The sequence below is a fragment of the Camelus bactrianus genome, chromosome 10 (genome assembly GCF_048773025.1).
Source record: "Camelus bactrianus isolate YW-2024 breed Bactrian camel chromosome 10, ASM4877302v1, whole genome shotgun sequence".
Classification (NCBI taxonomy): domain Eukaryota; kingdom Metazoa; phylum Chordata; class Mammalia; order Artiodactyla; family Camelidae; genus Camelus; species Camelus bactrianus.
Genome location: NC_133548.1, coordinates 58402283 through 58414967, shown reverse-complemented (window position 1 = coordinate 58414967; position 12685 = coordinate 58402283). Strand labels below are relative to the sequence as shown.

The 12685-nt window shown below is 49.4% G+C and overlaps 2 protein-coding genes across 6 annotated transcripts in view; one reads left to right on the top strand and one right to left on the bottom strand.

Moving 5' to 3' along the window:
* Nucleotides 1-12685, bottom strand: part of CCDC81 (coiled-coil domain containing 81) — a 104749-nt gene that overhangs the window by 18020 nt on the left and 74044 nt on the right. The window lies entirely within an intron of this gene.
* The window catches only part of ME3 (malic enzyme 3), a 378039-nt gene that overhangs the window by 356466 nt on the left and 8888 nt on the right, over nt 1-12685 (top strand). For all 5 annotated transcript variants that reach the window (XM_010973388.3, XM_045509048.2, XM_045509046.2 and 2 more), the window contains one exon: nt 2490-2599. In XM_010973388.3, the coding sequence (XP_010971690.1) occupies nt 2490-2599 (110 nt within the window). The remainder of the gene's footprint in view (nt 1-2489; nt 2600-12685) is intronic.

Below are 12685 nucleotides of genomic sequence, written 5' to 3'. Positions count from 1 at the left end.
CTTACGTAAAACCGGGTTTCACATGAAAGAGTAATAATAGTGCACTGAGCAAAGGTATTTATTTATAATTCTTGCCTTAGTTTTTACCTCGGAGAGGTGTTGCTTAAAGGTCAAATGTGTGTGTGTAAGAGATGGGGACAGAGAAGAAAAGGAGATCGTGTATCACATTGTTTTGTCGTCTGACCTTTTCAGCATTTTAGCTCCAGGCCAGTGAGGCAGCCAGGCTGGGAGTCTTGTGAGGATTCTATAGATCAAAATGTCACCAGCAACCAAAGACATTCTGTTCCCCACTCCTTATCCAAATACTTGAAATTCACAGTAAATTTTGGCTTGTTGAGCCTAGCATTAGAATTGTGCACTGAAGGAGGGTTTTTGTTTTGTTTTTAACCATTTCTATTCATTGTACAAGATGAAGAGGGCTGGATGGTGGGTCAGGAGATACAGCTCCCCACCCGTACCCCCCAGCACCTGCTCTGTGACTGAGAGGAAGAACTGTGGCCAGCATGACACATGCTTAGCACTTTATAATTTAAAAATCATCCCCCGCTTCCTCTCCTCACAACAGCCCACCGAAGTTGGTCAAACAGATATTATTGTCCCTGCGGACAGATGGAGCACTGAGGCAGAAGAGAGAGGTGAAGTGACAGGCGTATGAGCACTCAGTGCAATGGCACAGCCCAGTCAGGCCCCTGAGCCTCCTGGCCCAAGCCCAGAACGCTGAGCACTGGCCTGTGACAAGTCACCACCTCTCTACATCTGCCCCTGTAGCATGAGACTGCCTCCAAGTCCTCCCACCTACAGCTCCAACTCACAAAGATTCTGGAAGGACCATGGTAGAAGCAAGTATTTGCCTGCCCGCTGGCATTTCTATTGTACAGGATAAGCCAGGCACACAATTCTGAGGTTGGAAAAAATGTTTTCTGGGACACTTCAGTGCTGCTCCCCCCGTCACCACCTCCAGCCCCCTGAGACAGATGGCCCGATAGCCCAGGAAGCCCACCACGGCTGTGCCCCCCACCTTCTCCAGCGAGGTCACACGGCTTTCCTTCCACAGCTGCTCCCAAGCCGGCCCCAGGCCTCTGGTTCATCCCAGGTTGGGAAGGGCAGGCACTTCTCCCTGCCACATGCCCAGACACTCCGTGTGGATCAAGCAGGGCATTTTTTCTTCAATGAACGTGGCCTCAGATACTGTCATTCTCAAATGGACCCATGAGATGAGATCTTTTTTCTGCCCGGGGATTAAGTAATTTTTAGTAATTTACATCACACTTGCTTCCAGAAAGACTCCAATAAGAGACACAATACAACCAAAACAGCAGGCTCAAAGGGCAGGATGGGAGTCAGGAGGAAGGCATGTGCAGAAGGTCTTGGCGGAGGGAACCTGCCGTGGGAGGGTAGCCGGCAGCTCTGCTTCCTGACAGACAGTGGTACAGGAGACACAGGTTACCAATCCAGTCATTTTTGAAGGAAACAGGAACTTTTCCCTGACCTTGAAATCGAGGAGGCAATTCTAGCATAGATTTTTAAATAAGGCATTTCAAGCAGCTTCCTGGGCCTTGTCTTCACCCACCAACGCGGGGTTTCTGAGTTCTCCAGAATCAGAACAATCTGGGGTGTTCACTAAAAATGCAGATTCCTGTACAGCATGGCGACCAGAGTTAATAATTAATACTGTATCCGTATCGTATACTTGAAGTTTGCTAAGTCAGCAGATCTTACATGTCCTCACCACTCAAAAAAAAAAAAAATTAACCATTTGAGATTGCATAGGTACAGTCTTTATTTGTCAATTAAACCTCAGTAAAGCTGGAGGAAAAAATATAGATTGCTGAGCCCCACCCCCAAACTCACCGAGTGAGGCTCTCTAGGGGGCAGGCCTGGTGATCCGCATTTGGAACAAGCCCACCAACTGATTCTTCCCCACCTGCACGTGGAGAACACCCTCGCCAAGGTCTTGGTAGATGCGGGGGCCCTTCCCAACCTTCCTCGCCTCTTGTCGGGAGACAGTGCCTGAACCCAGAAGAGTCCCTGGTGGAGGGACTCTAGGCTTCAGGATCCTAGGAAGTGTTTGGAGGCTCCCCAGGCCTGAGTGGTAGAGAAGCAGGGCTCTCTGTAGGTACTTGGGTTTGGAGTGAGCTTTCTGCTGGGATTTCAGGTGGCCACAGGCACCTGAACGGGCACCATCTCAGCTCTTCTGGCACCTCCGGGGTCTGCCCATAGGAGCCACCAGCCCACATTCAAAACAACGATATGGGCTTGGTTGACCCCCAGGCCCAGTGCCCCACCACCACCTTCCCCAGCCTTGTCCATGATGGGCAAGCAGAGCCCGGAGGCCAGGAGCCAGCCAGGTGGCACAAACCCTGGTGAATGAGCCGTGTGCACACCCCCCACCCCCGGGCTTCCCCTCCCCACTCCTCCTGCAGGCTGGGATCTGCCAGGGGTCAGCCTCGGGGAGGCGATCATGTGCGCTTTCCTCTCCCTCCCCACAGGTTTGGAATAAACTGCCTCATCCAGTTTGAAGACTTTGCCAATGCCAATGCCTTCCGTCTTCTCAACAAATACCGCAACAAGTACTGCATGTTCAATGATGACATCCAAGGTAGGTTTCCACCCCGCCTGACACGGCCGCTGAGGACCAGCGCCTTCTCACGGGGCTCACCTGATGCCGGGGGGGGGGGGGGGGGGGCGGGGCCACCTCATAGCTGGTTTGCTGCCAGCAGCTGATGGAGGAAGAGCAGTACATATGGATTCCACTCCCTCAGGCTAATTCTTAGCTCTGTGACCTTGAACACATACCGGTAGTAGGTTTACTAAGCCTCAGTTTCCTCATCTATAAAATGGAAATCAGTACTGCTTCCGAGGAAAGCAAGAATTATATGATTAAATACATGTAAGAAATGTTAAACAATGCTGTGATTTACTGCTAGTTGAACATGGGCAGATCACATCTCTGAGCCGCAGTTTCATCACTTATTCGTTGGGAATGATAATAACTACCTTGGAAGATCATTGTGAAAACGCAAAGAGCTACTTTGCACATAGGACTCATGAGGCCAAAGTGCCAATCACCATAAAAATGGCCTTCCTCAGCCACAGTAACTCACTCTGGGATTTTCCAAACACAAGGCGTATCACAGTCAGGGAACCAGGAAAAGTCCTTCTTTTAACTTGGCTGGAATGAGTGCTTCTCACAATAATGCCCCGAAAGACGTTGGTCCCTGGACCCCACAGCACTCCAGAATCAATGGGAAGCATCTTTTAGTTCAGGGTCAACTTGGTTCCCTGTTCTGTGGGCCAGACTATCTGAAGAGACTTGTTTCTTGCTGTGAAGATGCCTGCATGTGACTCTGGGGTAGGAGAGGAGGTCGCTCCAGGGTTATCTCACCTGGTCCGGAGTTCTCAGTAAGGAGCATTGCCAGCTATTCCCAGTATTTTATAAAGCCCAAGGGAATGCTTGATGGCATGTAGGTCATTATTCAACAAATGAAGTTTGGCAAGCAAAATCTTTTCAAACCAAGGATCCAGGTCAGGTAAAAAGAACGAATTGGTGGCGGACAGGTATTGGTCCTTGGGAGTTAAAGATTGGACAGCATTTTGCAGATCAGGCCCAAAAGAGGTCGTAACTTTTCATCAAGTGAGTCAGGTAGATCCAAGAGGATTCAAGCCCAGGTAAAAAGAGCTAAGGTTTAGAGCCAAATACTAGTTACACATCAGGCACGGCGGTTCTAAGCACTTTACATGTTAATCCTACCAGATATCACCAACCGTGGCTTATAATGGAAGTACCAGAAGCACAGAGAGTAACTACCTTACGTAGCCAGTAAGAGCAGAGTTGAAATTTGAATCCAGGTATTTGTGTTACCAGGGAAAGGAAAATTAGAACTACCTCGGTTCTTAGTCACCCGAAAAAAAAGATTTTTTGACGAGAGACAAAAAGTGTGATATAAGCAAGATTTTTATTAGTGAAGTAAAAAAAAAATAGTGAAAGATGGTACACTCCTGAGAACTGGGGGCGGGCCAGGCCAAGAGGGGAAAAATGGCGCCGTTCCTTTGTTTTTCCTGGTTTTATATCCTGGTTTCGTGATGATTGATTAGTTGATTGATTAGTTGTTGATTGATTGATAACTCAGGTTCCCTGCACTCTGGTTGACTGACAGCTCAGGTTTCTTGTGCTCTGGTTGACTGACAGCTCAGGTTCCTTGTGTTCTAGATTGTTCCCTTCCCCTTCCTCTGCCCCTGTCCACTGCTCATTTCTATCTAAACTACCTAACATTTGGACTCTAAATTCCAAGTTTATCATCACTCACCATACTGTTCCTAGACTTTGTACTCATATCAAAAAACTAAATGCCTCTTCCTTTCCTGTGGTTTATATTAAGAGCTAAAGAAATGTGATCAATGATGTTTTTGTATTGGTTATACATTTTCAAGAAGCAGGTGAGCACAGTTAATTGAGATCAAAATATAGAACTACACTGCCTGAGAGGTAGGTGCCCAGAGAGGGCAGGCCCAGAAAGGGAAACTGGGGCATACTGACCTCCCCAGCCTGTCACCATTCTGTCCGCCTGGCCCCAAGGCATGAGCCTGTGACAGGCGTTGGCTGTGCTAGCACAGCCTCCCCCAGACAAGTGGGGGACCCTGCAGACAGGGCAGCGCTGTCCGGGAGCACCGGTCACCACACTGGCCACCCAGCAGGCAGGGATGTGCCTGCAGCCCTGATGGAAACATCGGCCGGCTAGCCCTTGGCCGGCTCCCTGGTCATGCGCCTCAGAACTTTCCACTCTCTCCGTGATGTTGGGCTCCCTGTGCTCCCCCGTGGGTGAGGCAGGGCAGTGAGTCTCTTTGCTGAAAATGAAATTCCAGACCCCTCATGAGTGTGGGTGTCACTCTGTCCAGCATCCTGCCCACCTCACCTCTCCCCTCCCTCCACGGACCTCAAGGTGAGGTCAGCAGCTGGTTAGTGGTCTGGGACCACAAGCCTGTGATGTGTATTCTCACTGCTAAGTGGGCAATGAGAAGACTGGTGAGGAGTTCTGGGACTAATGGGCAACATGGAAGATGAAACTCATGCCAGAGTTGACCCCTCTACCTCCAAATCCAAGGTAATGAGAAATAGGAAAAGAAACATAAAGCTATGTAGCTATGCTCAAAAATAGAAAAGGAATGCCTGCATGCACAGAACTGGAGAAGGTTGGGAGAAAGGGGGGAGGGCGGGAGGAATCACAGTGGTAAACAGACACCAAACCCACGCCCCATGTGATTGCTTGGGGCGGGCCCAGTCCACCCCAGCAGGACCCATGGTCAGAATCTTCTGGAACCCCACAATGGCGGGGGCTGGGACAGGCTGCCCACATGAAATGAACACCAGCCCAGCCTCGTGTCCTCGTGGGACAAGAAAAGATATGACTAAAGGCCTCAGGGTCCCCACCAGCCCAAACGCAGTGATTTGAACTGTCTCCCAGCAGCGCCAACCACGGGGTGGGGCCCCCAGCGCGGGAAGGGTGAAGGGTCTCCTCTGCCTCCACCCCCGCCCGGACTCGCAGAGGGCCTCAGCCGCCCCAGGCTGGTTCCCGGTGAGCAGGGCTGCCGGTGCACTGACTCACCGCTGGCAGCCTCTTCAGGAATTTTGGAAAAGGCTCAGGTGACTTGTTGTTTCAGCTGGGATCAGGGAAGCATCCCTGCTCTTTGGGGGAGAGAGAGAGACCTGCAAGGGGAACAGCAATAGGAATGGTCGTGCTGGAGGACAGGCCAGCTGTGTCCTCCCCCAGAAGCCAGGTCCAGGGCGCTGCGGGCCTGGTGAGCGCTGGGAGCCTCCACTGCCAGCTGCCCACGCAGTGTGGCTGGGGACAGGAAAGCCCAGCTGGCCTGTCCCCTCCAGCATGTCCTCCTGCCCCACCAGCCTTCCCTGGATCCGCACTGCCCTCAAGTCCTGCCATGTTCCCAAGAGCAGACAGCCAGTGAGGGTGCCCTGTGCTATGTCAGGCCATTGCCACCCCTCACACTTTGCAGTTTTCATTTGTGAGCCAGAGAACTTCACAGTCAGACACTGGGTTGAGACACGCCTGAGTCTGAATCCCCACTTTTCTGCTTTGAGGCTTTGGCTGAGTGGCTGAGTCTTCACAGCCTTCTTTCCTTGACTGTAAAATGGGTCTGTATTCACAGCCAGTGATGATCAGCCAGCACTGCCAGAAAGACCAGGAGGCCAGGATGCTTTCATAAGGCCAGCGCTGATTCAGGCTGGATGGAGCCTCTGCTGATGTGCTAAGCGTTTGCACCATGACCCTCGTTGTGAGGACTGTAGAGATGGACAGGCAGGGACACGCGTGTCGCAGTACGCAGGTCTGGCGCCGAGGACTGCTACCTCTGGTGCACAGGGGCTCCCAACACATGAGTACAGCGGGGGAGGAATGTTGAGACCCAAACAGAGAGGCTTTGGTGGAGGTGAGGAGAGGGACCAGTGTGAGTGCAGGACTGGGGGAGCCTGAGAAGGGAGACAGGGCCCCACCTCCCCTCTCTCCACCTTCCCGTATACTCTATTCTTCCAGCCACTGAATTACTTAGTTCTGTGACTTTTCTGCTAACTCTGTGATTCTAAACGTGCCGGTCTCTCTGCCTAGAACTCTCTTCTGCTCTTGGCTAATTTCTCTTTGTTCTTGATAAGAGGACTCAAACCTCACCTCCCCAGGGCCTCACCCAAGACTATACCTGATCCGTAGGCCCCGGGAGGGTCCCACCCTTCCCCAGGACCTGGGGGTCATGTTGGGCAGTGACCACCCACTGGGCAGAATACTTCAAAATACCCCAGGGCTCAGATGCCACGGTGGGAGAGGGGCAGACGGGGAGGAACTCCCAGCTCTGAAGTCTTTGTCCGGCTGGTTTGTCCTGTTTATGAGACACCCGGGGGGATTATTTCCAGCTGTCGGGGGTCTGCTGCCCCCGCCCCACCACCACCACACACTGAGTGGCAGTTCCTGGCCTTTTCGCTCTCTCTGCCCCATAGTGAAACTTCCCCTGCCCCTTCAACCTCTCCTCGGTCCCCAGAACCTTCCTTTCCACTAAGCCTGTGCTGTGAGGCTGTTCTCCACTGTCCCAGCCCTGAGATTCCCAGGGGTCTCCTCTTGCGTCTCATCGCATCTCCTCTGAGACCTCCGCCTTAGCCTGTTGCATCAGTTAAATCCCCTGAAGAAGCCAAGACGATGGTAATTTTTCCCTCTGGCTTCTTCCAGATTGTGGAAGAACGAGCCTAACCCTGCCTTCTTTGTGGACCAGGAACTGCCTTCTCCAGAGTCCAAAGGCTCCAGAAAATTCCCCTCATGACTCAGAAATAAGGTTGAAGTCATCCTGAAGGCCTTCGCTTGGGATCCAACAAGGGGAGCTTGAATTTTCTGAACATCACACGAGACCGCTGCAGTCATCCTTATAAATCTAAGGCCGCGTGTGTCCGTATTCCCCGCGAAGCCCCGAACAGGCCCTCGGTACCTGCTCGTGGACAAGTGGATGCGGCAGCTGGCTGCTGTGGGACAGTCACTCTGGGGGTCATGAAAGCGGGCCCGACCCTATACCTGAGGATGCCCGACCCCCGCGGCCCCAGGGCTCCCTAGCCCCCTTGGCCAGACCCCAGCCAAGCCTAACTCCTTGTCCTTCTCATGGCCTAAGACAGCAAGCAGCCTTGCCTCATCTGAGAAACAGCTAGTTCTTTCCCTTTTCTCTGATAATTTGTTGTTTAGAATGGAAACCCCTTTAACTTTGTCTTCTGGGACTATTAAAAGCAGAATAGAAACATTTTCAGCTTGTCCTTTTGTGCTGTTTTCTGAGCCTACACCCTCCAGTGCTCAATTTGCAGGAAATGCAATTATGAAAACTCCCTCTGAAAAGGAAAGTTTGTTTTTCTTTCATCATGAGTGAGGAACAGCCATGCTTTCAGCTGCCCATGACATTTACGGGCACAGCCTATGTTGCAGCACATCCCTGGACCCCCAGGCTTCTCCAGTGGTTACTTCCAGAAAGCCAAGCAGCTTCCTTCCTCTCTATTTTTAAATCCCTAATACGTTACCCAAGGCCTCCCCTCCTCAAAATGGAAGTTAATGATGGAGATAACTTTATTTGCCAGACTTTATAGTCTGGGGTTTAAGAGCTGCTCTTTTTCCTCTTGAGTTCTGGTCTGTGATTAGGGTAACTTGCCACTTCAGAGGATGGCCTCAGAGGAAGGTCCCAGAAAGGAGAATGAGAAGTAGCCAGCAAGGTAGCCAATGAGTGTGGGTTCCAGAAGCCAAGAGCAGAGCTTCCCAGAGGAAAGAACGAGCACCAGTATCAAATGAGGATGAGAGGTCAAGGAAGAGGAGGGCTGAGGACTGACCGCTGCATTTGGCACGCTGGAGGTCCTGGTGACACTGACGAGAGGTGGGGACGGTCACTTGATGGGACTGGGTTTCAGGGAGACCAAGAAGAAAGGAAATGGAGGAAGTGAGTATATTCGGCCCTTTAGAAGAGTTTGGCTAAAAAGGGAAATAAGACATGGAGTGGGAATGACATAGGGTCCAGAGGAGGCTTTCTGAGGACGGGAATATGACATATTTGTATGCTGTGGTCAGAGAGGGAGCAGTTGAGGATGCTGAAAAAAGTGGAGAATTACAAAACAAATTCCTTGAGTAGGTAAACCGGGAGGGTCCAGCACAGACCTGGAGGTGGCCGGAGCCCAGAGCAGGGACCATTCATCCATGCAACAGGAGGGAAGGCAGGGTATATGGACAGGAGGCAGAGGCTTTGTAGACTTGGTGGTGAGCGGCTTCAGTTCTCTCCCAGTCGTTTCTATTTCCTTTGAACCACGCTTTCCACTTCTGAGAGGGGAAAAGACTGGGCGCTCACTTGTGCCTATTTCCTAGAGTTGTCGTCATGAAGATTAAATGAGCAAATGAAAGCAGGCAAGCTCATGCGTAGCACAGCGCCAGGGTCACGGTGAGAGCAGTCAGTAAGCGGCAGTTGCCACAGTATTCTTCTGAAATTTTCAACTCTTTCCTATCATTTGTCTTATTGCTTTGTGTTTTTCACCCCTTCCAGAGTCACAGCTGAACAGGTACATTCACCACCTATGTTCACTTCCCTCCACCTCCACTACCACCCGCCCCTCAGGTCTCCCCCAGGGAAACCCCATAATGCCGCTCCTGCTGCCTTCAACTCCAGAGTCAAGAAAGCTGTCTGAGCTGCACAGACCGTGCGGGGGTGGAAGCTGCTTTACTTCCAACTTGGTGACTGACAGGGGCAAGCTGCCGCCTCTTTCTGGCCTCAGTTTCCTCATCTGTACAATTGTTAGATGTCACACCCGTCACCCAGCACTGAATTTCTGTGGGTAAGCTGTTATTCAGCCCGCAGGTTCTAACCACAAGAGACTCGACACCCCAGAAGGAAAAGACCCATCAAGAATGCGGAGTCTTGGGGAGGGTCTCTGGTGAAATGTCTTTAGCGCCACCTGGTGTCGTATGCTTTGTACATCTCCTTTCAGGAGGCAGAAGGCAGTCCTGAAATAGAATCAGATGAGCAGAAAACTTGCTCTCCATCCAGTGGAAAACCGGAAACAGAAAACAGAAAGTTCACTCATACGCCCACCCTGCAACCATTAGTATTTTGTAGCTCCTTCCAGATTCTGTGTATGTATTTTGTTACAATTAGAATCATGATATGTAGACTCTTTGAGGTTCTCTTCCTTCCAACTAACTTGGTGAAGCATAGCTTAGGGGTTAAGAGCACATGCCCTAGAGGCTGATTCCCTGAGTTCAAAGCCTCACTCTGTTAAATGATCTTGGACAACTCAGCAAACTGCTCTGTGCCTCATTTTCCCAGTCTATAAACTGGGGATGACAATTAGATTAAATAAATGTCTTTACATTAAGGCATATGAAGCACTTAGATCAATATCTGATGTTAGTTACCACCCTCATATTATTTTCTGTGTTGCAGCATCATCTTCATGATGAACATTTTTAATGGCTGCAGTATTCTGCTGTCTACACTAGCTAACTTACTTAGCCATTACTCCTTTGTTAGCTGTTTGTTATTTCCAGTCTCTCTGTGTTATAAATAACACTGTTGTAAATATCTTACAACATACCTTTTGGATTTTTTTCATGCATAGATTCCCAGAAGTAGAAGCATAAGGTCAAAGGGTAAAAACATTTTATGCCTTTGGTCTATATTAGGAAATAGTTTTCTAAAAAGGGTTGTAGCTCTTTAAAATGGAATGTGGGCTGGAACTTTTGCACTGCTCCCTCACCAGCCTTAGATAACATCAATTTCTTTGATTTGCACAATTTTAACAAGCCATAAGCAGTCCCACTTCAATTTCCGTTTCTTTGACCATCACAGAGGCTTAGCATTGCCACTTGCGATTACTTTATCGTGACTCTTGTCGATCTGGGTCCACATCAGTTGCTCTAACACAGAAGAGTCGACATAAAGAATTGTGAATTGTGTATTAAAGAACTGAAAAGCCAGAAAGATATACTAAAGATCTGCTCCCGCCCCTGAGGCCGGGGGACACAGGGAAGACGAGGTGGCAGCTGGTTAGTGTTCGTGTCTCTGAGGGGCGCGCGGTGAGGCTAGTCCTCTAAGTAAGTGATGGACAAACTGCAAACTGGATTCAGCTGCTGCCTCTGGAACAAACTGCTGCTGTAAGGGTGAGAAGCGAGGTTATGAAGTGGCCAAATTTAGCATAAACAAAATGCTCATGATCAATTCAATTTGAATTTCAGACAAATAACAGTTTTTAGAATATCTATGCTAATATTGCATGGAACACACACTAAAATATTATTTGTTGTTTATCTAAAATTCAAATTTAACTAAATGCCGTACATTTTACCCAGCAATCTTCCAAGGCAGGGATGATGCTGAAAAAACTGTTCCCTCCTGTCATCTAGCCTTTCAGTCTCCGTCTGGCACCCCCTACTGGCAGAGCCCATCATAGAGCCAGTTGGTAAAGCTGAAAAGTGGTTTGCAGACAATAACTGGCAGAATCCACTCTTTTGGCTGTTCAGCATTATTACTGTTCTATACATTGGTATTTCAACTCTAACAAAACGCAGCTATCTTTCTAACAAATGAAAACATTCTCACCTTCTCCCCGAAATGGGGAGAGGCAGTCTCTACGGTCATTTTATTTGCCAACTAAAGATTGTCGCTCTCCATCTGGTTCTGTGAGAATAAAGCCACTAGCCACTGCAGTTGCTGACCTTCAACACACCCTGCAAGGAGTTCAGGGCAGGGATCAAGAATGAGGCGCTCTGTGCTCTGGGAAAACGGGCAGAACAGGCCTTCAGATGTTTTCAGGAGAAGAGTTTATGAACCTAAGTTATTGAATCTTCTCACATCTGAAAAAAGCACTAAAACCATTAACAGAGACATCTGCTCCTCATGTGACTCATGTGACTAGCAGCAATCTTCTGCCAAAGGGTGTGCTTGACTGCACATCTCCCCTTCACCAAAGTCACACATACACTGACCTCCCCCCACCTCTTTGGAGCAGTTCCTCAGAGCTGTCTGAGAGGCTGTCTCCTGGACTGTAGTCCTCATTAGAGCCCAAATAAAACTTAACTCACAACTCTCATGTTGTGCTTTTATTTTTTCAGTCAACATATTTGTCTCTGGAAGATGGTCGCACTACCCATCTCTGGGCAGGGTTAACTATTCTTAAAACTCAGCCACAATCACATTTGAAAATTCTGTTATCTAAATGCTAAATTGAGCAAACCCTAGATGGCTTGGGAAAGATGCTGACTGGCATACACAGGACATGCTATTTTATACACCTGATTATTGAGAACCTATTCTCATTAAGCCCTCTGGTGAGCTTTCATATGGGGCACAAATATCTTCACACTCTGTACCTTTTCCAAGAAATCCACCCACACACCCTTCCATCACCAATCTTACTGTTTCTTTCTTTCTAAGTCCCTGTCTTCCTTTTGTGTGTGTGTGTGCTGGCAGTACTGGGGGTTGAACCCAGCAGGACCCCTAATGCTAGACGAACCGTTAGCAGCTGCTCATGAATCACTGCAGGTCTAGCCATCTCTTGGGCCAAAGTGGGCCACCAGATTTACAACTTGAGGTCATGTCCACTTGGAAGAGCTCCCTCAGCATTTCCCTGGAGGGCTACCTTTTCTCAAGGCCTTGAAGCCACAACCATACACTTCTAGGTGATACCAGCATATCATTAAGAATAATTTGCAAACCAAGCCCAAGTTTTTTTTCTCTTCGGTCAGCTGGTCAAAAGGAATTCCTAGTGAGGCCTTGGGTGTGGCTTGAGGGAGAGGAAGTCATGCAGCAAGAGCAGGTGTCAAATGAGTCTGAGCCAGCGGCTCATGCAGCTTACTTGTGCCTTCAGAGATGTTCAAGCCACTTGGTGGTGGTTATGTCATGGGGCGCAGCCAGTCTTAGGACTCGCTGGATAAGACAGGCAGCTTGGGTCATGTGGTCACTTAATGTTTCATGGTTAGCTTGCAGCCTCATTTTTAGCATTTTTTATCCATTTATTCCTTGAACAAATCATTCTGTGAGGCTCACACTTCGTACTGGCTTTCGTTATAGTTGACCTTGTTATTTCATTCAGGAATGATGGTGACAGCAGCACCTGACTCTCTGATCCTCTCTGCCAGGGTTGGGTAGCAATCCAGGAGCTGTTTTGTTCGAAATA